This window comes from Nicotiana tomentosiformis, chromosome 6, assembly GCF_000390325.3.
Source record: "Nicotiana tomentosiformis chromosome 6, ASM39032v3, whole genome shotgun sequence".
Classification (NCBI taxonomy): Eukaryota; Viridiplantae; Streptophyta; class Magnoliopsida; order Solanales; family Solanaceae; genus Nicotiana; species Nicotiana tomentosiformis.
This window is the reverse complement of record NC_090817.1, coordinates 43,324,453-43,349,213: the sequence shown is the minus strand read 5'-3', so window position 1 is coordinate 43,349,213 and position 24,761 is coordinate 43,324,453. Positions and strand designations below refer to the sequence as shown.

The 24,761-nt window shown below is 41.0% G+C and overlaps 1 protein-coding gene across 1 annotated transcript; it reads right to left on the bottom strand.

Moving 5' to 3' along the window:
- Nucleotides 1–68: 68 nt before the first annotated feature.
- On the bottom strand, nucleotides 69–23,859 carry LOC104089980 (type I inositol polyphosphate 5-phosphatase 12-like). Its single transcript, XM_009595005.4, has 12 exons — nucleotides 23,273–23,859; nucleotides 6,088–6,442; nucleotides 5,068–5,320; nucleotides 4,116–4,929; nucleotides 3,316–3,440; nucleotides 3,034–3,118; nucleotides 2,440–2,605; nucleotides 2,297–2,337; nucleotides 1,945–2,212; nucleotides 1,641–1,764; nucleotides 1,201–1,561; nucleotides 69–807 (listed from the first exon to the last, which is right to left on the bottom strand). The coding sequence occupies exons 1-11, from the start codon at nucleotides 23,720–23,722 to the stop codon at nucleotides 1,246–1,248; spliced, it is 2,997 nt and encodes a 998-aa protein (XP_009593300.2). The 5' UTR covers nucleotides 23,723–23,859; the 3' UTR covers nucleotides 69–807; nucleotides 1,201–1,245.
- Between the last annotated feature and the right edge of the window lie 902 nt (nucleotides 23,860–24,761).

The following is a 24,761-nucleotide window of genomic DNA, read 5'->3' as shown; positions in this document are numbered from 1 at the left end:
ATATCAGGTTTTGATTGCTGCGAAAATAAGGCATCAGAAGAACACTATATTATGTGATTCCGAAAAGCTTAACCAAAAATCAAATTTACAATACAAAATTGGTAACACTAAAGTCTTTTCTCAAGTCTTTTGTGCTCAACTATAACAAACAAATTGTCCTCTTGGTGAAGCACAAACAGATTTCCAGTGATCACAACGGAAAATTGATCATAAGTCTTCAGTCAAAGATAAGTATTATAAACAGTATTTAGGACCTGATTCTAACAAAAAATGGATGAGCAAATCTTATACTTTTTGGCAGCATTCTCTGAGCCGGAAAACAAGCTTTTATACTAATTGTGTATGAGTATTTACATCAAGATCCTATCAAGTATTGACAGCAACGAAAATCCAAACTGGTTGGAATCCTCTGGTGATGCAATTGTATTTGTAGCTTCTTAGGTTTTCATGTAGCTATCAAGGAACCCGAATGTTTTGATGGTCTTTCATCTTATTCGAGGTACTGCCAACATGTTTTAGTGCAGACCTATGATGGGAGCTTCCTTGGTTACTCCTACTGTTCTTTGAGTTCACGCAAACTGCATCAGGTGTGAAGCTGTGGCGCACATGTACTTGATGTGTTCTGGCCTCAGTTGACTGACTCGCTTTAATACTGATCATCAAAACTACCTCCTTGTCTTTTGTATCCTCAGACCACCAGCTTTGAGGAATGCCATCAACAGAATCTCCTAATGACTGGCTATCCTCATGACGAACTAAGATCTCAGCGGCTTGATCAGGTTTGACAATGCCAGCCGCAGGTGTGACCTGAATCAGAGAATCATTAGGTGGCATTTCTTTCAGTAAAGGCCCATTTTCAGTTCCAGAAAAGTTTATGTTAAAGCGAAGGAGACTGACAAAGCATTAGATAGATTAAGAATCAACTAAGAGAAAATGGACTTGCTTGGCTGGTCAGATTTGATTAATGCTTTCTCCATCAGTTTTCTTTCTAACTATGTGCATATCAGAATGAAGGGACACCCTTTCATCCAAGTTCTCTATTTTAGTCTCTTTTAGTAACATCTTAACTCCCTAACATATCCTGTATGACTAGAGAAGAGGTAATACTGTTCAATATTTCCATGAGCATCCATTTGTTGCTTCATGTAGGATGAGAAAGTATAAACCCAAATTAAGAGCATCTAGGAAATGAAGTATCACCTCAAGCCACCTGGGAAAACCAAAGGAACCTCTGGGATGATACTCTTATGCTTGCCCATCCTCTTTGGCAGTGGACTGACCACAGCAGGTCAACTGGAAGAGAACTTTGTCTTCTCTACTTCTGTTGGAAATTTTTAAGCTGAATGTGTCCTGATTCTGAATAACAATTTGGGTGGTGCTAACATCTGTCTCTGGGATATAATGTAGTTCTTCCAGTATAGACTTGATTCTATCATTGTTCTGGAAAATATTCCCAAACTCTTGTCTCCTTACTGATCTATCAATATGAGCAAGTTCAACATCAAACTTGCACCTTACAGGTTTATGATCACTTTCTGTTACTTCCATGCAACCCTCGTACCTATCACGTACCAGAGAAGTTTCAAGGTGGAGCGAGAAAAGTAAATATGAAGAACGCCCCGGAAAAAAAAAAGACCTACTGTATAATGGAGGCAACAACAGGGCACCCTAAACTGCACTCCACGGTAGTACTTGACCGGTTGTCTCGATACAATACTCGATCACACCAAGCTGGAATTCGTTTCTTTTCTCCAGAATCATATCCTAAAGTGGAAAAAGGAAAGTATTGTCAACGCTTTTGGTTAGCTCATGCATTATGTAGGACTATTCAAAAAGCACAATCTTAAATTGGTCCTTGAAACAAACCCTTGTCATCATTATCCTTAACAAAATGAAAGAAAAAAAAGTTCAGTCACATTCTATATCATTACAAATATGCCTCACCTCCTAATCCTGGTTTCCCCCTTTCAAACTTGTAAGTTGGAGGAAATTTGATGATTGCTTCGCGCATTCCTTGGAAAACTTTTCCAGATTTCATTTCTGCTCTTAATTGATCTCTCTCTCGAAGCCAATCAAAGCTTCTTTGCGAGACAAAGTCCCTTGCTTCGTCATAAGATATCCCGAAAAGACGATAATTGAAATCACCAAAGAAAATCACCATGTCAGCTTCAGCAAGGTCAAGCTTTCCCTCAGCAGAATTAATTGCTGCAGCCTGTTGTAGATGAGAAGGTGTCACTTGAACTGAATTAGACTGTAAAATCACTTGAAAAACAGAATAGGAATTGCACATTCATACATTTGTACCACGAAGCATTTGAGCAGCAGATGAAACGCCAACTGCAAGAGAGAGGACCCATGACAAGCCAGAAGAGTAAAGCAGCCATAGTAAATATGTGGAGAAGACAACAGTGCAATAGAAAAACAGGTATCGCAGCATACCAGCAGCATTGTTGAGAAGGTTAGAAGACCGAGTGAAGGACATTGTTCGATATATATGGTCAAAATCAGCATTGCGACGATTTACTGCTTCCAAATGAGCGGCCAAGTGACAGTTTACAAAGCACATTATTCGATCAAATACTCTTAACCTCAGACCAACGCCACCCTGCATTGTAAGTGTGTAACATGACCGAATTATGCAAGCCATTTCATTGTTCCCCTTATAAAGGCAAGAAATAATAATTTAGTAGAGCAAGCAGCTTTATGTCTTGAGCATCAGTGGTATGAGTTCTAGTGTAAACAAACCAACATGGCCCAGCGTTATCGAGAAAAGGTTTTGTTTCCTTAGTCTTTCTTGTGCACTTGTTTTAGTCTATTTAGTCTATCTGAGTGGGTTTGGTTGGCAGGGTCAGGGTCTTTCGCATTCTTAACTAAAAAAGAGTAAGAGGGTGGTTCCCTCAATTGTGGCATCGCCTTCATCATCCCTCGGACAGGTTGATGAGCTTTTGGACAATTCGATATGAGCGAACTCCAGAAGCATCAGACTGTCTGTTATTTTTTATACAAGTTAAACAATATCAGGGAGAAAGGTACCTTGTTACCAATTGCACGTCCTAAACCGCATGCAACTGCTCCAACATCAAGGTCTCCAACATGTTTTCTGAGAGATTTTCTCACCCTGAGTTAAATATTATTGATGCAGAAAATGAGTAAAAAAGTACAAATAGGTTTAGAGCTTGAGGGAGAACTATTTCACCCCAATTCAGCTAGAAATATGATGCTTTATGAAAGGATGCAGTCCTTAGGATGTATAGTTGGGACTTCAGCTTAAAAAGAGAAAACAGATCACTAAAAGATACATTCACAAGCTCTTACCAGATAGCAATAAGCAATGCAGCTAGTTGCCTTGATCCTACACGTTCGAAAGTTGATCCTTCATCCAATGCCTTCCCTATTGCGTCCTGCCACCATTGCCCCATTGCACTTCCTTCCAATCCTACCTACAGTTTGACATGAGTGGTAATGCTGTGCACATGACACAAGACTAGGAAAGTATCAGGCTACACTATCCGCATGTGCGCCAGATTATGTATTCCCTAATATCAATACTATCATAGCAAAAGTCAACAAATGATTGACTTGGAAATATCAAAAGTGATGCAAAGTGAGTAAACCTACACCATTTCTTTCAAATTGAAGTCAGGCATTAAAGACATTTAGTACACAACTTCTTTAGTCAGTAATTGTTTTATAAAATGCACAAGTTCCTTCTGTGGATCTGGAAATTTTACTCACCAATCAGACACAGGAAAATACATCTATGGTAGAGCATCTTAGTGTTAGCTATTTTGTGCCCTCCAATCTCTTGATCATGTTTCAGGGATTAGCTGAGCAAGTAGAGACACAGCGTCAAGGAGAAAGATCAACGAAAGCGCAGAACTACTTGTAGATTGCAACACCTTATCATTCTCTCATGAAAGTAAAGCCTGTTAACTCTTTAAGCTACCAGGATTCTTGACTTCTTTTCTTCTAAATAACAGACTGATCAAGTTCTCTATTTTTTTTTTGTTTCCGGGTCCATTTTCGCCAAATGGCACAACTACTAGTTGCATACGGCTTTAAAATTTCTTATATAGCTGGACCTCCTGTAACATGTTGAAGGTGAAATAACTTACAGTTTCTTTTGCAGCAGACATTGCAAGAAAACCAGCTCCCATTTCGACTTCTTGCAACCCAACCACTACTATTTCAACATCTGAAACTGCCGAACCAAGCCAAGCTGCAAGCGCTTCCTGCGAAACTCTTCCCTGACCAACATTCCAGGTACCAACTAAAATCCTGAAATTTTCTTTTCTGGTGTACAAATGTTCTTTCTCAGCTAACTCTGGTCGTATTATGTTATCAATAGGTCCTGGAGAGGCAAGACTCCATCCACGTATACCACCGTGAGTAGCCAAGCTGAAGAGATAGTTATCCCCAACTACCATTTTTACTACAGGCCCGTTGTGAGCAACCCAACCAGCTAGCAAGTTTCCTTCGAGATCCAGCATCTGTACCATGCCACTTACATAGCCAACCCATATTCGAGAACCATGAATGCATAAGCATAAAATAGGACAAGGATGGTGATGGAAATCTTGCAAACGGTTTCCATTTCCATCCCACTGCACAAGTAAACCATTTGAACACCCACTCCAAATCATTCCATCAGCTGCAATCACAAGGGCTTCTGTTTTCTTACTGTCTTCTGCAAATGCTCCTGCCCCCTTTGTAGCAACTCGGCGAACAGCTTCTGCTGCTCCCATTATAGCATTACGTGACCGCTGCAAAAAGCTACTTCCTTGTGACTTTTCCTTTTTAGATTTTGGTACAAACTTGGCATTCATCTCATCTTCTGTTGCTTGGTCTTGCACTGATGACATGTCAACTCGATTTTCAATTTGACCTTCTGCATTGTAAACTTTAAGGAGTTCCCTTGTATGTGCATCCCTGCAGTTTCCCAACTATCAGGGTAATTAGGAGTGATGATTTATTAGCAAAGGAAGTCTTCGCCTATTCTCTTAACTAACTAATGAATAAGAAATGCACACATAATCATTCAGATGGAAGCAATAAAGAGGAACCTACCATAACGAGAAGGATGCTGATCCCGCTGCCCACACTTTTGCTCTTATATGATCAGACAACAAGCACTTCACATCAGAAGATGAGATGTTACAGACACCATTAACTGTAACTTGGCTCCTAAGGTCAATGAATGACCTTTCCACAAGTAAAGCAGCCATGTGTTTTTCTTCCGGTGATAGAGAGAGAGATTTTTCAACAGATTCCCATGGCCAAACTCTAATGTTACCACCCTCGGACCCTGACCATATATCACCTGGATATGCAAGTAAACAGTCACAAAAGCCGTCTACAAAGAAAATTAGGAACAATATATTCACCATTAATGTGATCTTACAACTGAGGTTCTCAACTACCAGTAAGACGAAATAACACATAATCAATGATGTAGCCGCAAGCCGGCAACTAATGAATAAAAGTTCCAGAGTATAACCTGGGAAATTAAATTTCAAAATAAGCATTCAACAAGTGTTCTTGATGATTATTGTGAGACTTCATGTACAAAACTTACAGCTACAGAGAAATTATGGGGCAGAATGACAAAGCGACCTTGCGTGCAATCAGCAAAAAAGGACAATTGAAGGTCAATTAGCGGTCCAGGTAACTGGCTGGTTGGTAATCTCAGACGCATCGAGAAAGACACTTGGCCTAGAATTATTTTCGATGTCAAAGTTACTTAAATGCCCAAATGAAACTTCCTGTCATATGTATCAAATAGTTAGGATTCGAGAACCTTGTCTTGATCAACATTGTTACCACAAAGGAAATGAAAGATTCTTACTCTCTCTTTACAAGCAAACAAGCTCTTTATTCTTCTCCTATGTCCTAATTTCCAAGGGCTGCTAACTAGAAATGATTTAACCCAACCATAAGCTAACAGAATCTAGGAGCTTACATATTTTAAGTTCAAAGGTGCACAAACAAGAATTTCAATAGGCTGATTAATCATAAACATTGATCGGGATCACAGTTTTCTTTTTCAAAAATGAATTACGAATGCTAGCAAGGAAAGGTTGGTATTACCATAAGAAGACATGACCATAGAAAGAACAGAACCACGATGAGCTTGCCAGGAGAGGCCTTCCTTGAAAGGAGATTCATCAGCATTTGATTGGTCCATCTTCCAGGACCTAATCTTGCCATCTTTGTGTCCACTCCATATCAACCTACTCCCACTATCAACCATCAAGCATAATGTGGGTGTTGTATTTGTCGACTCGTGAAATGGTGCGGCATCCTCATCTCCTCTCCTTGCCCTTTCCCCAATTCCCATTCCTGGCTTATACTGATCTGAAAAATTCCATACTCTTATCCCACATTCTAGTCCTGCCCATAATTGTGTCTCTGTACAGGCTATCGTCCTCAAAAAATTTCCAACCTGTATTCAGGTTAATTTTTGTTACTATAAATTGGGAAAAGAAAGAAAAACATTTTTAAACACACAAACACAGAATGAAGAATGCTAAACAAAACACACACGCTTTATACTTCTGATTCATCTAACAATCAAACAAAAATGACATCAAACTTATGGAAAGTTTTGCTCAGCAGTAGTGTTTAAGAAACAAATGAAATCTAGCTTCATCATTGCTCTTCTCTTCCATATCCTATGTCATTTCCTCGACAAATAATAAAAAAGGGATGGATAATTAAGACTTCAAATGTATTATTATTTGGGTTTTGAAAATAGAAACAAGTACAACTTGCATCAGTTGAAATTATAGTTTCGACTATTTTAATTAACCTTAACAAGTTTAACTATGTTCCATTTAGTCCTAAACATCAAACAAATTGATAAATTAAAAAGCTCTAGAAAGAAAAGAACATCTTGAAAATAAGCAATTTTTAAGACTACTTTAGCGCCTAGCATTCGAACATCGGCTCAAGTCGTTTCCTCTATGTAGGCTAACGCTGAAAAAGAAAGGACACCTTACGTTCTTGAACGTGTAACCATCTCTCAACTAACCTAGCCTCCTACATCCCTGTGGTCCGACGAGGATTGGAGTAGTAAAGGAATTGCCGGTAAAACGGTATAGTTAAAGTTATACTTATTTACAAAATTAATTGTATTCTGAAATAATAATATAATTGAAGAAATATATAACACTTAGCCTTGATAGAAAGACGAAATGACAGAAATAAAGACACTGATAGTGAAGCCTCGACACGCAACAGTAATAAGAACAAGAATATAAAATAAGAAGATAAAATTGAATAGAACTTTGAGTATATTGTAATATTATTCATGTCCTTACATTGATAACAGAGCTCACTATTTATAGCTACGTCTAGGAAATAAGGTCCCCTTTTTTAATGTCAATTATGAGGGTCATTGATTAAGATGTAACGGTGAGCATAAATATCAAATTCCTTGTAACGGGCAACATACTTAATGCTGTGGAATATTCTCCATTAAATGCTACCGGGCAACAACAACAACAGCATACCAGTATTATCCCACACTGTGGGGTCTGGGGAAGGTAGTGTGTTGTAACACCCCGGAGAAATTCGAAGTACTTAAGCGCTATTAAGAAAGTTGATGTGCGCTAATTATATTATTTTATGTGCGGACGAGGACTATTAATATAATGGCTATTAATTTGATATGATAATAAGTGTACGAGGTATATTATAAGTGATGTGGGGCCTAAGGAGTGCCCTAAGTCCAAGTCAAGTTGGAAATTTCATAATAGACTAAAGTTTCAAGTGAGTTCGCACAAGACCTAACTTCAAACGCTCATACCTATCATGATATGAAGATTTATATGGTGTATTATATATCAAAATAAAGGTCTATGTGTCTAGTTTCTAACGCTTCAAACCGTTCGTCATTTGGACACTCCTACAAAAAGTTATGACCAAATTACCAAAGGCTGGCAAAATGCGATTCTGCGACCAATTCTGCAATCGCAGAAGTGGTTATGCGATCGCAGAAATGGTTATGCGACCGCAAAACGGTCGCAGACCTGGCCAGCGCAGTCCAGTTTTGGGCATCGATTCTGCGGTGCATTGTGCGACCCGCATACCCATTCTGCGGCCCATTAAGCGACCGCAGACCTAATTTTGGAGGGTTAATTTTTTTATTTTTATAACTCGACCCTATTTTGATAAATAGGCTTTGGGGCTTTATTTTGGGGCAATTATCTGAGGTTTTTTTAGAGAGAAGTGAGAGTGTTCTAGAGAGAGAAAGTAGATGAAGTGTTTTGTTCATCAAAATCTTGCCCAAGCTTTGAAATCCAACAAGGAAATCTCACACGATCTTCATCTAAGAGGTAAGGTTCCATACCCTAGTTTTCAATTTCGAATTTGGGTAAATGATGATTGATTTGGAGTATGATTCATGGGTATAAGAGTATTATTTATACATGCTTGTACTAATAAGATTTGTGGGAAGACTGTTGAGCTCAAATAAGTAAAGATTGGATTGTGGAGTGAAGGAAATATTGTAGAAGAACCTTGTAGTTAAATTTGCACACCTAGTGTTTGATAAAATGCTTAAATGAGTTGAGACCATGAATATCTTCCTAATAATGGTTCAATTTTGTTATGTCTCAAAATAGATTGAGATTGCTAGAATTTTCGGAACGTTGTAGTAATTTAAGGAAAGCTCAAAGCAAGGTATGTTGGCTAAAGTACTCTCTTGGAATTAAATTCTATGATGTTCCCGTAAGTTTCAAGTATGGTTGTATCAAGTTCCTTATTCTATGTTCCGAGATATTCCCAATAAATTTGATTGTCCCGAATAAGCAAAGTGTCGAGAATTAAGTATTCAAAACGTGTTCCGAATGTTCCTAACAAATTATATTATCCTTTCGGAATGTGTTCAAGAATGATATGTGTATTAAAATGCTATGTCTTTGAGTCGTGTTTCAAATGAAGGTTATGATGCCAAATTATGTGAGAAAATCCCAATATGCTTAAGATTCTTAATTGCTCATATGTGTACCTAAAGTCTTGATTGAAAATGTCTTATTGTTGATAATCTATAAAGATGGTTGGAAGTGAAATAAGTGAATTGAGGATATAAAGTGTGGCCAATGTGCAAGAGTGAAAGTTATACTTGTGGTCAATGGTACTAATGGAATTAAAAGATGTGAAAGAAGTATGAATAAAAAATCATGTGAGTGGCCAAAAGAGCCAAGGAAATATTGTTGTTGTTGTTGGTTAAAAATACTAGTGGAGATTCATACAATGTGAAAGATGATGAGGTAAATATATTTGTACCTATGTTATTTTTGTGAATTATTCCTCTTATTTGAGATGAGATTGATGTGATAAAATTATTCCCTTTATTTGGGATGAGATTGATGTGATAAAATTATTCCCCTTAATCGGGATGAGATTGATTGATAGAAAAGGATGATGTTGATCCACACGACATTGTGGTGAGATAGCCTAGCCGATCGGGTCGTGATCGGATACCATGCCGCACACATGGTGGTGATTGTGCTGGAAATTATAATTAAAATTGTGATTGTGGTTGATGTCTCTAATGAGATAGCCTAGCCGATCGGGTCGTCATCGGACTCCGTGCTAAAATATGATGGTATTGGTATTGATAGTTATTGTGGTTGATGTCTCTAATGAGATGGCCTAGCCGATCGGGATCGGACTCCGTGCTAAAAGTACGGTGGTATTGGTATTGTGAATATTAGTATTGTGAACATTGGTATTGTAATTATTGGTATTGTGAATATTGGTATTGTGAAGATTGGTATAGTGATTATTGGTATTGCGAACATTGGTATTGTGAACGGTGATATTGTGAACAGTGGTATATCAGTGCTAAAGATCTCCCAACCAAAAATAATATTATAATCATATTTGATTATCACTTCACAGTGTTATCTTCATATTTTGGAAATTATTATGTTTTAACTTGGCATTTGAATATCATTGACTGATGATTGTTGTTTCTATGGTTTTCCCTTTTCTTACATTGGTATTCTATTTTGAAAGATGACAGTTAGCTTTACATATTAGTACTATTCCATATGTACTAACGTCCCTTTTGCCGGGGGCGCTGCATCTTTAATGGATGGAGGTGGTTCATCAGCGGTGCAACTTTGGTCCTCATTAGCAGTCACTCTCTATTCAGTAGGTTTTGGTGAGCCCTACTCTATTCCGGGCTTTATGTCATATGACGTTGTATTTTGTACTATGAGGTATAGCCGGTGCCTTGTCGCCGGCACTTCCATTCTCCACTTCTGTTGTACTAAGAGGCTCCGTAGACAAGTTGTGGGTGGTGTTTGATGTGGGAAATTGAACTAGAAATGCTGGTATTTTGCAAACATGTTTTTCATTATAATTATGAACTTGTAATATTTTGGAAATCGTAAATAAATCTCTTTTGAATAATGGAATTGGAAAAATTGGGGTTGTTAATGAAATCCCCTCAGTGTTTAATTAATGAGATATACTTTCTCTTTATTCATGGATGAGTTTGGATAGAAGAAAATCTAACAGGCTTGCTCGGCCGGGTTTACTCGGTTGAGCGCCGGTCGCGCTTCCCGAGTTTGGGACGTGACATGTGTACGCAGACCTTACTCCTACCTTGTGAGGATAGAGAGGCTGTTTTCAATAGACCCTCGGCTTAGAAAAACATAAGCACCACATTAATAAAAATATAGACACGAAGGGACAGTACCATAAATCCATATAAAAGTAGAATAAAAACAACAAGATAGTAAGGTGTTCAACAATGAAAGCAAACAACGGTTAGTCATAAACCTACTACCAGTAGAAAGCGAGACTGCGTGCCAATACTACTGTTATGAACACTCTGAACTACCTACTCTACCACCCTAATACTCGACCTCCATACCTTCCTATCAAGGGTCATGTCCTCGGTCAGCTGAAGCTGCGCCATGTCTTGCCTAATCACCTCTTCCCACCTATTCTTTGGCGTACCTCTACCTCTCCGTAAGCCCTCCAATGTTAACCTCTCACACCTCCTCACCAAGGCGTCTGTTCTTCTCCTCCTCACATGACCAAACCACCTAAGCCGCGCTTCCCGCATCTTGTCCTCAATAGGGGCCACACCCACCTTATCGCGAATAACCTCATTTCTGATCCTATCTAACCTGGTATACCCGCATATCCATCTCAATATCCTTATCTCTGCTACCTTCATCTTCTGGACATGAGCGATCTTGACTGGCCAACACTCAGCCCTATACAACATCGTTAGTCTGACCACCACTCTGTAGAACTTACCCTTAAGTTTCGGTGGCACCTTCTTGTCACACAAAACACCGGAAGCGAGTCTCCATTTCATCCATCCCACCCTAATACGATGTGTGACATCTTCATCAATCTCCCCATCCCCCTAAATAATAGACCCAAGGTACTTCAAACTACCTCTACTAGGGATGACCTGATAGTCCAGCCTCACCTCCCCTTCCCCTCCTCGAGTCTCGCCACTGAACTTACACTCTATGTATTCTATCTTGGTCCTGCTCAACTTGAAATCTTTAGATTTCAGGGTCTGCCTCCAAACCTCTAATTGCATGTTCACACTGTCTCGCGTCTCGTCAATCAATACAATATCATATACAAATAACATGCACCACGGCACCTTCCCTTGGACGTGGCGCGTCAGTACGTCCATTGTTAGAGCAAACAAAAAAGGGCTGAGTGCCTACCCCTGATGCAACCCCATCATGACCGGAAAATGGTCTGAGTCCCCACCCATCGCCATTAAATACTACCAGGCGAAGAGTATTTATTGCATCCTTATGAGCGTTATTCTTTCCGGTGACAGATGAGACTGTTGCCTTCGGTTTTGGCTATCACCCGTCTTAGGTTCCACGTGTCCTTCTTTTGGACGGCCACATAGCATAGCATATTTTACCCTATATAGATAGTCCCTCTGCTTTTTGGTGACATAACTTTGTGTCACCGGGAAGTTGGTAGATATACTTTTTTGGAGGGAATTACTATGATCCCCTCTAAAGGCTTTTGACGGTTGATTAGACGCACGTCTCTCCGTATTTAATGCCCTGAACACGTGTCATCCCATGATTCAGCACAGTTTTGCCGATTATCGAGGTAATCATGGTCATAAATTTAGCCGCAAAAACTTTTACTTATACACATCAACCTTCTCCCCTTATACTCCATAATTTTCCAAGTTTTCTAAAACATTTCTTGCTGTTAATAAACCTTTCTTTAACTCACTTCAAACAAAAAAGTTTTTCTTTCATCCAAATCGCTTCTTCTACAAAGAACGTTAGCTCTTCAAAGGGCAAGAACAAAGCCGAGGATGCTGCTCCTCCAACGGTGGATTCCATCATTCCTAGAAGTCTTGTTACAACAAAAGACTTCAAAGAGAAATTCCCTTCGGCTCTCCCTCACACATGGGCTGTTGGCAGATATCCTTCTTCTATCCATTCTTCTAGTATTCCTGTTGTGAAGGAAGACTGCCGCTGCCATGATTTGGATATTGTTTCTCCTAATCTATTAGAGCGAGTGACCCTTCCCAAAGAGGTTTTTACATATTTTTACATGTATCCCTTTACTTTGGGTGCATTCTCTTTGAGTGGAGAGCTTGACTCCATTATTACGGAGTTCTGCCTTCGCTATCAGGTATGTTTGGCACAAGTAAGTCCTTTTGTGTAGAGGACAATTGCCTGTCTTTGGCGCTTGTGCCAAGAGACGGGAGAAGAGCTATCTTTAGCTCATGTGATGAATCTTTATTCCTCCAAAATCTTCCGCGGGGGAATGATAAATTTCAGCAAATGTGGCCACCATGCTCTGTTATCTAGCATAGATGATGACAACGACCGTGGGTGGATGGAACGGTTTGTTATAGTTGCCACCAACAATATCATTCCGGCAACGGCTTCATCCTTTCCGAAAGCATGGAACCGCACTCGTAAGCTCCTTGTTTAATATTTCTTTTATTAGGTATTCTTCTATACTAGTATTGATCCTCCATCTTTCGCCTGTTTCAGCAACTCGATGGGTCCCACCGATGGTTGAAGGCTTAGACCAATGGGTCCAGAAGAACTTGGATGTCACTATGCCTGAAACCCGCACGTGGAAAGAACTTGCCCTTAAATACGGGTGGAAGGCCATAAACCATGGTAACTCAGACTCACCTTGTTTCAGTTTTTTATGTGAAGAAATTGATTGACCCCTTCTATCTTTTCTCTGAAATCAGGTCTACCCGCAGGCTCTGTTGTTGTCCTCGAGGAGGACATTTTAGCTGATCCTGCTGACGCGGCGAGGCTGCTTTAGGAGGTGCTTACTCGAATAGGTGTCTCCGAACCTGCTTCGGGCAGAAGTGTTTCTTTACAGAGTCCCCAGCCGTAGGACAAACAACCAAAAAGAAGATGATCCTCCGGGGCCGGGGGAAAGAATAAGAGGGCGAAGACTGTTGCCCCCGAGTCATAGACACTGTGATGATCGATGATGATGGAGAAGCCAGTGATGTGGGAGCTTCTCTACATAGAAGGCGACGATCCTCATCAACTCAATAGAATACTCAACTTGTCGAGTTAGTTACACCATCCGAGGATGATGTCTCGGCGCTCTGGGGGGAATATGATATGGTGGAAAATGCCAACTCCCACTTCTATGTCCCAGTCGCAACTCCCGGTATTTTGGGGCTGAGTACTAGGTCCCTTCCATCCTCGGCTGATGAGCAACCAACAACCAGCACTGCATTTGCTGCAGCTGCTTCTCACTCTTCAACTCCATCAACTTCATCTCCACCTTCACTAACACCAGCAATTGCTACATCATTTTCACCTTCATCCACTCTTCCACCAACAACTGCTACATCATCTCCACCGGTCGCACCTGACTACGAAGAAGGTGTTCCTCTTCCCCAGTCCCCAGTTCATGGGAATTTGGGGCAAAGTTATGCTGCCCCTTCTGAAGATCCACAAAGGAGGAGGAATGTTACTCTTTCGGTCTCTACCAGATACAACTTGCTATCTAGGCCGGTGAAGCTTGCTAATTATCTAAAGCCTTTGGCTTCAGAGAAAGATTGGTAAAATATTCAAGCATTCTCAGGAGAGTGTTTGTTGAACAACACCATGCCCAATGCCGCAGCGGTACATTTCTTTCTTCATTTATTATTTCTTCTATTTTTGCCTGAACATATCCTGAGTTTTGCCTTTCTTGCTTTGTAGGCCAACTTTCTTGCTTCCCAGGTTGATTTGTGAGAAGGAAGAAATTACCTCCGCATAGGATCAACTTTTGGCAGAGCGGGAGCAAAGTGTCACTCGCCTCTCAGAACTGGAAGCCAAAGCCACTGAGGTCATTGTATTGGAGGCTCGTTTGCAGCAAAGCGAGCAAGAAGTGGAGACCCTTAGCCAAGAGATTGCCTCGCTAAGGGTTAAATTTGAAGAGGCTAAGGCCAAATGGATTGAAGTTCATAATGCCGTTCTTGCTGTATCCGATCGTGAGGTTGCCTCCGCTGAAAGATTGACTAACGTAGAGGCAACCTTGAACTCCAAAACTGACGAGCTTACTGTTGCAGGGGCGAAACATGCCTAGCTGGAGGAGAAGTATAAGAAAACCATTGAGCATAATAGGCTCTTTGGTTCAACTGTCCATGACCTTGATGTTAGCCTCAGATCCGTTAGATCGGCCCAGGAAAGCCTTTCCGCCGAGGTAACCAACTCAAAGAAGAACTTAAGCGCTGAGCGACATCCCTCGTCGTTGAGAAAACTTACGCTATGTACAACATGAGGAGAAAAACCTTGGAAGAGGCCAAAGCTGGTATCATTGACTTTGATGCTGAAATTACTAAGGCTTGAGAGCCTGCTGCTTCCAGTTCTTCCGGTTTCGGTTCCGAAACTTCGGGAACTAAAGAGGAAACGGAAGACGAAGATGTTGAAGGCCAAACTGGAGAAGGCCAAAATGTTGAGCCATCGGCGGATCTATACACTTCCCCTGGGGGCGCAGACACTTCTCTTCCTCCGGGTAGTGGAGATGCTATAGTTTAGCTTTTCTTTTTATTTTTCCGATTCTTGCATCTGCGCCATTTTGACATGTTATTGTAAATAAAATTATCTTTTTGCTCAAGTATTGTTTGATTTTTTCTTTTATTTGAACATTTATGCAAGTTTTAATCTTTGCATTCTCTTCTTTTTGCTTAAGAGTTTTACACAAGTTTACTGTTTGCGTCTTATTATGTGAAGCCTTGGGTGTATTTTTTCCGAAAGCATTTTGATTACGGGCATGAGTTCTTCCGAAATCAACCTTTTTACATGAGGATTTTTATAAGATAGGGCCCTCTAATGTTTACGGTACTCTTGAAGAGGACGTCTCCTGTTTATTACGGCACTAGTATTTGAAGTACTTGTTTAACTTTCAAATGACAAAGTTAATTCATCGTTCAGACAAGAAACAAGATAAAAATAAAAGGATTTTATTTTATTCCTTCTATTTTCAAAAAGTACATAAGCATTTGTTATGCTGAAAAAAGAAATTGCCATTACTTGTGGCTAAATGAAATTGCCATTACTTGTGGCTAACTTGTACAACTTGTTTCTGCGGGGCTGGCCGCGCAGTCCCCAGTCACGATGATACAACTATTTTTTCGATTTTCGCTTCTCGGTCGAAGTGGCAGTCATTGTTGTCGTATCCTCATATCGTTCCCCCCTAATGTTCGAATGCGAAGAATGCGAATTAGAACACTGGAAGCCTTGTACCTTTGAGGATCCTACTAATGAATTGCTAGATAATCCTTAACTCGATAACACACTTTACTTACCCTCGAGAATTCATGCTATCGAGCGAAGGACTATCTAACAACCCTCTAGTGGTTTGTACTTGTGAACGGTCGGGTAACCTTTGCTCGATAGCAAACTTAGCTTCCCTGTGGGAATTTTGCTATAGAGCAAAAGATTATCTAACCGTCCTAGAGTGGATCTTTGCTTGTGTGCCTTGCTATTAAAGGTCTTATTGCTGCTGTTGGAGCTTTCTTCATAGTATGCTTTCTATTGCTGCCTCGTTACAAACCTTGACAGAAAAACCCAATTGGGACAAAATTGGACGAAGAGAAAAAGAGTGCAGCACATACTTTCAGCTCAGGTGATGTTCATAAGAAATAATATCTTTTGAGGTGTGCCACGTTCCAGTTGCTGGGCAACTTTTCTCCATCTTGGTTCTCTAATTCATATGAACCTTTCCCAGTGACTGCTGAAACCCAGTAGAGGCCTTCCCATGTTGGACCTAGCTTCCCTGCGTTGAGCTCCCGGGTGCTTTGAGTTACTTTCCTTAGGACCAAGTCTCCTACTTTAAAATAACAAAGGTTGGCTCTTCGATTATAATACCGTTCCATTCTCTGCTTTTGGGCTGCCATTCTTACATGCACCAAGTCCTTGCGCTCATCGAGTAGCTCAAAGTTGACTAACATTGCTTCATTATTTGATTCTTCAATCTGCTTGGAAATATCTCAAGGTGGCTTCCCCTACTTCCACCAGGATTAAGCTTCTGCCACGTACACAAGGGAAAAAGGAGTTTCTCCTGTGTTCGATTTGGCCGTTGTTCGGTATGCCCATAAAACTCTAGGTTATTCCTCGGGCCAATTACCTTTAGTCGCTTCCAACCTTTTATTGAGGTTTTGTATAATCACTTTGTTCGTTGACTCCACTTGACCATTTGCGCTCGGATGGTAAGGTGAAGATGTGATCCTCTTTATTTGTAAATCTTCGAGGAACTTTGTGACTTTTGCACCGATAAATTGTGGCCTATTATCGCATGCTATCTCTTTTGGTATTTCGAACCTGCAAATTATATTTTTTTCACAAGAAATCCACCACTTCGCACTCGCCGAACTTCTGATAAGGACCTACTTTTACCCACTTAGAAAAATAGTCAGTCAAAATAAAAAGAAATCTTACCTTTTTTGGTGGCCGACGGAAATGGCCCGACGATGTCCATCCCCCCATTTCATGAACGACCACGGGGACAAAACCGAATGCAATGGTTCTGTCGGTTGATGTACCCGTGGTGCGTATAGTTGGCACTTATCACACTTTCGTACGAAAGTCTTTGGCATCTTGTTCCATGCGGGGCCAATAATATCCAGCACTTACCAATTTTAGCATTAAGGAATCTGCGCCCGAATGATTGCCGTATATCCCTTCGTGGACTTCTCGCATAACATAGTTAGTTTTGGATGCCCCCAAGCATCGGGCCAGCGGGCCTTGGAAAGATTTTCTATACGGTTGTCCTCTCTTGAAGTTATATCGCGCTGCTTTGGCGCGCAACGTCCAGGACGCTTTGGAGTCTTCGGGTAACTTCCCGTGCTCGAGATAATCGATGATTTCGTTCTTCCAGTCCCAAACCAAATTAGTCATATTTACCTTATAGTAGCTATCTGTATCCAGGACCGAGTTCATCAGTTGTACTACCGTCCCGGACTCCAATCCCTTTATTTCTCTCGATGATCCAAGGTTAGATAATGCGTCCGCTTTTGCGTTATCTTCCCTTGGTATATGAGTAATCGACCACTCTCGAAATCATGCCAACAGGGCCTGGACCTTTACCACGTATTGTTGCATGCGCTCCTCTTTGGTTTCGAATATCCCATATACCTAATTTACCACCAGCTGTGAGTCGCATTTGATTTCGATGACCTTGGAATTAAGTCCCCGGGCCAGTTCGAGCCCTGTAACCAAAGCCTCATACTATGCTTCATTGTTAGTTAAAGGGACCATTCTGATGGCTTGCCTTAGGGTTTCCCTCGAAGGCGTGATTAATACTATACCAAGCCCGAACCCTTTTATGTTAGAAGGGACCATGCGCTCCTCTTTGGTTTCGAATATCCCATATACCTAATTTACCACCAGCTGTGAGTTGCATTTGATTTCGATGACCTTGGAATTAAGTCCCCGGGCCAGTTCGAGCCCTGCAACCAAAGCCTCATACTCTGCTTCATTGTTAGTTAAAGGGACCATTCTGATGGCTTGCGCTCCTCTTTGGTTTCGAATATCCCATATACCTAATTTACCACCAGCTGTGAGTCGCATTTGATTTCGATGACCTTGGAATTAAGTCCCCGGGCCAGTTCGAGCCCTGCAACCAAAGCCTCATACTCTGCTTCATTGTTAGTTAAAGGGACCATTCTGATGGCTTGCCTTAGGGTTTCCCTCGAAGGCGTGATTAATACTATACCAAGCCCGAACCCTTTTATGTTAGAAGTTCTGTCCGTAAATAAGGTCCAAACCCCCGATGTCGATTCCGATACCATTACTGCCTCTTTGGTTGCCAGAGGTAGTAATCCCGGACTGAAATCGGCCACAAAATCATCCAAGACTTGTGACTTAATTACAGTCCTTGGTTTATTTTCTATGTCAAACTCACTCATTTCGACGGCCCATTTGGCCAATCTGCCCAAGAGCTCGGGTTTGTGAAGGATGTTTCGCAAAGGAAAAGTGGTCACCATGGCTATCAGGTGACATTGGAAGTAGGGCCTCAGCTTTCGAGCGGCGACTACGAGAGCTAAGGCTAGTTTCTCCAAATGTAGGTAGCGAGTTTCTACTCCCGTTAAAATTTTACTAACGTAATAAATGAGATATTGCGTACCTTCGTCCTCACGGACTAAAACTACACTTACTGTGACTTCTGAGACCGCAAGGTAGACTAACAATATTCCACCTTCTTTTAGTTTCGAAAGCAACAGAGGGCTTGAAAAGTACTTTTTCAAATCTCTCAAAGCCTGCTGGCACTCCGGGGTCCATTCGAAATTATTTTTCTTTTTGAGCAGTATGAAGAAATGGTGATAGTTTTTTGATGATCGGGAAATGAACCTGCTCAAAGCTGCCACTCTCCCTGTGAGCCTTTGGACTTCCTTCACGCTTGATAGTTGGTTCGGGATGTCTTCGATGGCCTTGATCTTATCGTGGTATACCTCAATTCCCCTTTGCGATACCAAAAATCCCAGAAACTTACCAAAACTGACCCCGAACCCGCATTTCTCGGGGTTAAGTTTCATATTATGCTTTCTTAGGATGTCAAAAGTTTCTTGCAGATGTTTAAGGTGATCACCTGCATTTAAAGACTTAACGAGCATATCGGCTATATAAATTTCCATAGTTTTTCCTATTTATTTTTCAAACATCTTATTCACGAGCCGTTGATAAGTGGCTCCGGTGTTTTTCAACCCGAAGGGCATCACATTATAGCAATATGTACCAAAATTCATTATAAATGAAGTCTTTTCCTGATCCTCTGGGTTCATCTTAATTTGGTTGTACCCGGAATAAGCATCGAGGAAACTCATTAACTCGTGCCCGCCGTAGCATCAATCATTTGATCGATATTTGGCAGTGGGGACGAGTCTTTCAGGCATGCCTTATTCAAATATTTATAATCTACACACATGCGAAATTTATTGTTCTTCTTAGGAACTACTACTACATTAGCTAGCCAGTCTGGATACTTTACCTCTCGGATCGAACCGATATTAAGTAAGCGAGTTACCTATTCCTTGAAGAATTTATTCATGGCTTTGGCAATATGGCATTTCTTTTGTCTTACCGGAGGTATGTTGGGATCCAAACTTAACTTGTATATGGCTACCTCCGTCGGGATACCTGCCATATCCACATGCGACCATGCAAAATAATCACCATTAGATTTAAGAAATTTAATAAAGCCAGACCTGAGCTCGGGGTGCAGTCATGTCCCCAACTAGAATTTCCTTTCTAAGAACTCTTCAAATAACGCAACTTGCTCAAGATCTTTCGTTGTGGATTTCGTTGCATCTGTCTCTTCTGGAACTTGGAAATACCTCGGCACCTGATAAAATTCTGACGTTTCTGCCCCCGGGCTAACTTCATCTAGTTCAGGAGTGGGCGCCAGTTCATGTAATTGCTATGCTGCGTGTTCCTTTCCTTTGCTACTGGAGATCGAAATTGCATTCATCTCCCTTGCCGCCGGTTGGTCACCCCTTATATGTTTAACTCTCTCGGGCATTGGCAACTTCAGCAATTGATGATATGTTGATGGCACAACTTTCGTCTCGTGCAACCATGGCTTTCCCAGAATAATGTTATATCCCATATCACCATCTACCACTTCGAAAATAGTTGTTTTCATTACTCCTTCGGCGTTTATGGGTAACAAAATCTCTCCTTGAGTTGTCACGCTCGCGAGGTTGAATCCGACAAGGAGTTTTGTGGTTGGAATGATGCTTCTGATGAGTTTAGCTTGCTCCAATACTCTCCATTGTATGATATTGGACGAACTTCCTGGATCCACTAGAACACATTTAAAGAAATTACCAGTGCATCGTTATGCGGCAGCAGCAATCCATCTGCGTCCTCCTCTGTTAAAGTGATATCATCTTCGGCAACTTCCCGGAGCCTTTTGCTATGGGTTATTGATACTTTCGTCTTTTTTGCTGCCGAAAAGGTGACCCTATTGATCTCGTTCCCCCCGAAGATCATGTTGATCGTTTGGCGCGGGGGATTTTCTCTTACTTTCGAGGGTTCCGCATTGTCTCGGTTACGACCATAATTGTTCTTAGCTCGGTCACTCAAGAATTCTCTGAGATGACCATTCTTCAACAGTGTTGCCACTTCTTCCCGGAGGTGTCAGCAGTCCCATGTCCGGTGGCCATTCGTCCCGTGGAATTCACACCACAAGTTAAGATCCCTCTGGCTGGGATCAGATATCATTGGTTTTGCGAACCATGCTTCTTTGATGTTTGTTATGGCTGACACAACTCTACTACACTGACGCTGAAATTGTATTCTGACAGCTTGGGGTAGGAAGGATCTCGCGCCCCTGGCGCTTCTTTATCCTGCAATGATCTATTATTCCGACCGCGATCAGTCCTTTTATCGATGACGAACTTGTCCGCTGACTGGAAGCCTCTACTGCTGCCTTCGATCCATTCGTAGGGCAAAAACTGGCCCCTCGAAGACCGTCTGTCTGTGTCGAAATTGTCTTTTGATTTTTCTCTGTTCTTCTCCCGTCCTTTTGTCGACGATGGAAATCCAACCTGATCATATTCGATCCTTATCTTTGATTCGTACTGGTTGTGGACATCCGCCCAAGTATTTGCTTGAAACTCAAGCAAGCTTTCCTTCAATTTTCGGGAAGCATCTGAACTTCTCGGATTCAGTCCCTTGGTGAATGCTTCAGCCGCCCATTCATCCGGGACAGCGGGAGAAACATTCTCTCCTTCTGGAATCAAGTAAGGAACTCTCGTAGAAACTCGGACTCTCCTTGCGCAATCCTGAATATGTCAGCCTTTCGGGCCTGTACTTTCTGGCCCCGGCATGAGCCTTAATGAAAGAGTCCACGAGCATCTCAAAGGAGTCTATGGAATGCTCGGGTAACAGTGAATACCTAAGGCTCCCTCATGAGAATCTCTCCAAATTTCTTTAGCAAAACAGATCAATTCCGTGAGGAGTTAAATCATTTCCCTTCACCGCCGTTGTATAGGCGGTAATATGCTCTTGAGGGTCTGAAGTTCCGTCATACTTTGGCACATCAGTTATTTTAAACCGCTTCGGGATTAATTCTGGTGCCGCACTTGGCTTGTATGGCAATTGAGTATACTTCTTTGAGTCCAGACGTTTCAGCACCTGTGGTGCGCCTGAAATTTGGTCCAGGCGGGCATTCACTTCCCTCATAAATCGTAAGAGTTCATTCTTGAAGGGATCATTTTCGTTATTGGGGCCGGATCCGCTCCCCTAACCCCATCAGAGCCAACTTCGCCCCTGGGGGTGTTGTTGTCGACCCTCTACGTTGTTTGATTCGTGGGAGCACCGGGAGGAACCAGATCTCGTCTATTCGCATTATTCTAAGCCCCCAACAGCGCCTTCTTCAACTCCGTCATAACATTATCCTGTCGGGTGAGGTGGCCTTGAATGATCACCTATTGTTCTTGTAGGACCCTTACCATGTCAACGACATGTTCCTCCTCAGCATCATCGGGAGTTATCTCCCTAACATGTCGAGGATATTGCCTATCATGCACCAGCGTGGCGTCATTTCCCTCATTGTGGGTGTCATTGATTGAATCCTCGAAATGAGGTTGATCCCCTCGAACCTCGGGATTGTGTGTGTTGTTAACACCATTATCTACCATTTCTTATGATTTTTTCTAAGACAAAATAATCAAAACACGTTAGTGAAAAAGGCAAGGATCAACTTAATTACACGACTGTCTAGGCCCCACGGTGGGCGCCAAATTATTTACTCGTAAAACGGTACAGTTGAATTTATACGTAATTTCTAGACAAGTGAATTAATTCGATCCTGAAATAACAAGATAATTGAAGAAATATATAACACTTAGCCTTGATAGGAAGACGAAATGATAGAAATAAAGACTCTGGTAGTAAAGCCTCTAAGCGCAACAGTAATAAGAACAAGAACAAAAAATAAGAAGATAAAATTGAATAGAGCTTTGAGTAGATTGTAGTATTAGTTTGCTAGAAAATTCGTGTCCTTACAATGATAACAAAGCTCACTTATTATAGATACGTCTAGGAAAAGAGGTCCTAGAGTCGTGCCCTTCTTTAATGTCAATTATGAGGGCCATTGATGAAGATGTAACAGTGAGCATAAATGCCAAATTCCTTCTAATGGGCAACGTACTTAATGCTGTGGAATATTCTCCATTAAATGCTACCGGGCGAAGAGTATTTATTGCATCCTTATGAGCGTTTTTCTTTCCGATGACAGACGGGACTGTTGCCTTCGGTTTTGGCTATACCCCATCTTAGGTTCCACGTGTCCCTCTTTTGGGTGGCTACGTAGCATAACATATTTTACCCTATACAAAGAGTGCAGCCTATTGGTTAATGAAGTGGGTTGAGAACCATCAAGTCTCGGTTCAATCCCACTTGAGACAAAAAATAGTAGGTGATTTCTTCTCATCTATTCAAGCCTTGGTGACAGAGTTACCAGGTACCTGTTGCTATTGGGAGGTAGCAGGTCAAGGTGTGGGCAAGCTGGCCCCGACACCACAGCTATTAAAAAAAAGTGTAGTAAAGGAATTTTCACCCGTTGTCCATCGACCAGACCTTTAAGTCCTGACACACCCTCCGTGGACGAATGCTTAGGTTTTCGGGGCACTGGGTTCTGATCACCAATATTGTTTGCATTACTCAAGCTCAAAAGGAAAATGAATATTGAGAATTTATATCATGGACAAAACTCCGACAAATTTGGGATTAAGGCATACACATCTAGCAGTAGTAGTTGTTGTAACATGTAATTTCCTCACCTGGGTTTCTCTTAGGGGGTGAGGTCTGAGTTCATAGCAAGATGGACGAGAGGGATGAACAGAAGCACGAGTTGGCACTTTGAAAATTTCAGCTCCACCACCACCTCCAACAAACTCCAACAATGGCTGTTGATGATCCGACGATGGCAGCACATTTGCCATGGTCAGCCCGATACCTGCATCAAACACCTGCCCTGACGTTGAAATATAAGGATAAAATTCTTCATCAGAATCGTCCTCATCGTATATTAACCCATGATTATTATTGTTGATGAGGTTAGTGGGAATGTCAAAGCTGTGATGTCGGAACTGGTGGTAACGCTTGTGGTGAGTTTCGGTGTTGGTACAGAGCTGGTGGCTGTATGAATGAGCTTTTTTATGCGGTGCTGGCTCCACGCTCAGACCTTCCAATGCATGTTTTTCGTCATCCTCAAATTTTTCTTCGTCCATGGAATTAATTATAAGGGAAAAGCTTTATGAAATTTTCTAAACGTGAACTATTTAAGACTGAAGAAAATGGGGATATGAGAGAAATGTGTGTGAAGAAGAGAGAGCAAATGTGGGGGTGTGGAAGAGGAGGACAGGTGGGTGTAGGGGACATGCATGAGAAGAAGAGAGAAGCGCGCGGAAGGTAGTTTTGAGGAGAATGGCGAAGCTTTTTATTGGTATTGTACGAACAAGAATATTTTGTAGTTTGCGTATTTTCTAAGCGGCATTTTGTTGCAAGAAGAATTTATATTAGAGTTTAATACTCCTAATAACTGAAGTAGAAAAGATTTGAATTAGAGTTTAGTGTTGACGACATATAAAATACTTGCATAATCCTTTAAATTACATTGGACAAATTAAGATTGTTATATTATCAACGTAATTTAACTTGTCATAGCAATTTTGTTACTACTATATTTGTTTAGATCAATTAATATTATCATAGCGATTTAACTGTAATTACCGTATAGAGTAATTAATTTTATTGTATAAGCATTTTGTAAACTATTAGGGGTCGTTTGGTAGGCACTATTAGAAACTGGCGAAAATCCGTTCAGTAAAACCGGTCGAAATTGATCGGTATATTAGCAAAACCGATCGATTTTCGACCGATTTTATTTCATCGGTATAAGCATGATTGGCAAAATCATACCAATCAAAATCGATCGTTATATCAGACCTACAATGATCCAATGGTTCAACCAAAAGTTGACTACCTTTATTTGACATTCAACATTGGGAAAATCAATATACCGATCAAAGTCGGTCAGAACTTAAAAAAATATTATTTTTTTTGTAAAATAGCGACCGCTATTGGTCACTAAGTTAAATTTAAATATTCTTTAAAAATGTGAAATACTGACTGATTGGTCGGTAGTGTTACAATATTCTTACGTAAAATTTGATTTTTCGACCAATTTCGATCGATATTTTTAATATTCGGGGCTTGAAAATTCCATTTATCGACGGTCTTCGGTCGAAATTATTAATTTTTGGGTTT

What these genes read in the sequence shown, in the direction of transcription:
- LOC104089980 (XM_009595005.4), bottom strand. Translation starts at nt 23,722, where the DNA reads ATGGACGAAGAAAAATTTGAGGATGACGAAAAACATGCATTGGAAGGT. An exon ending in ACCCCCTAAGAGAAACCCAG is followed by an intron (nt 6,443 to 23,272) that starts GTGAGGAAATTA and finishes ACCTGAATACAG; the next exon opens with GTTGGAAATTTTTTGAGGAC. An exon ending in GACGTGCAATTGGTAACAAG is followed by an intron (nt 2,606 to 3,033) that starts GTACCTTTCTCC and finishes CTTACAATGCAG; the next exon opens with GGTGGCGTTGGTCTGAGGTT.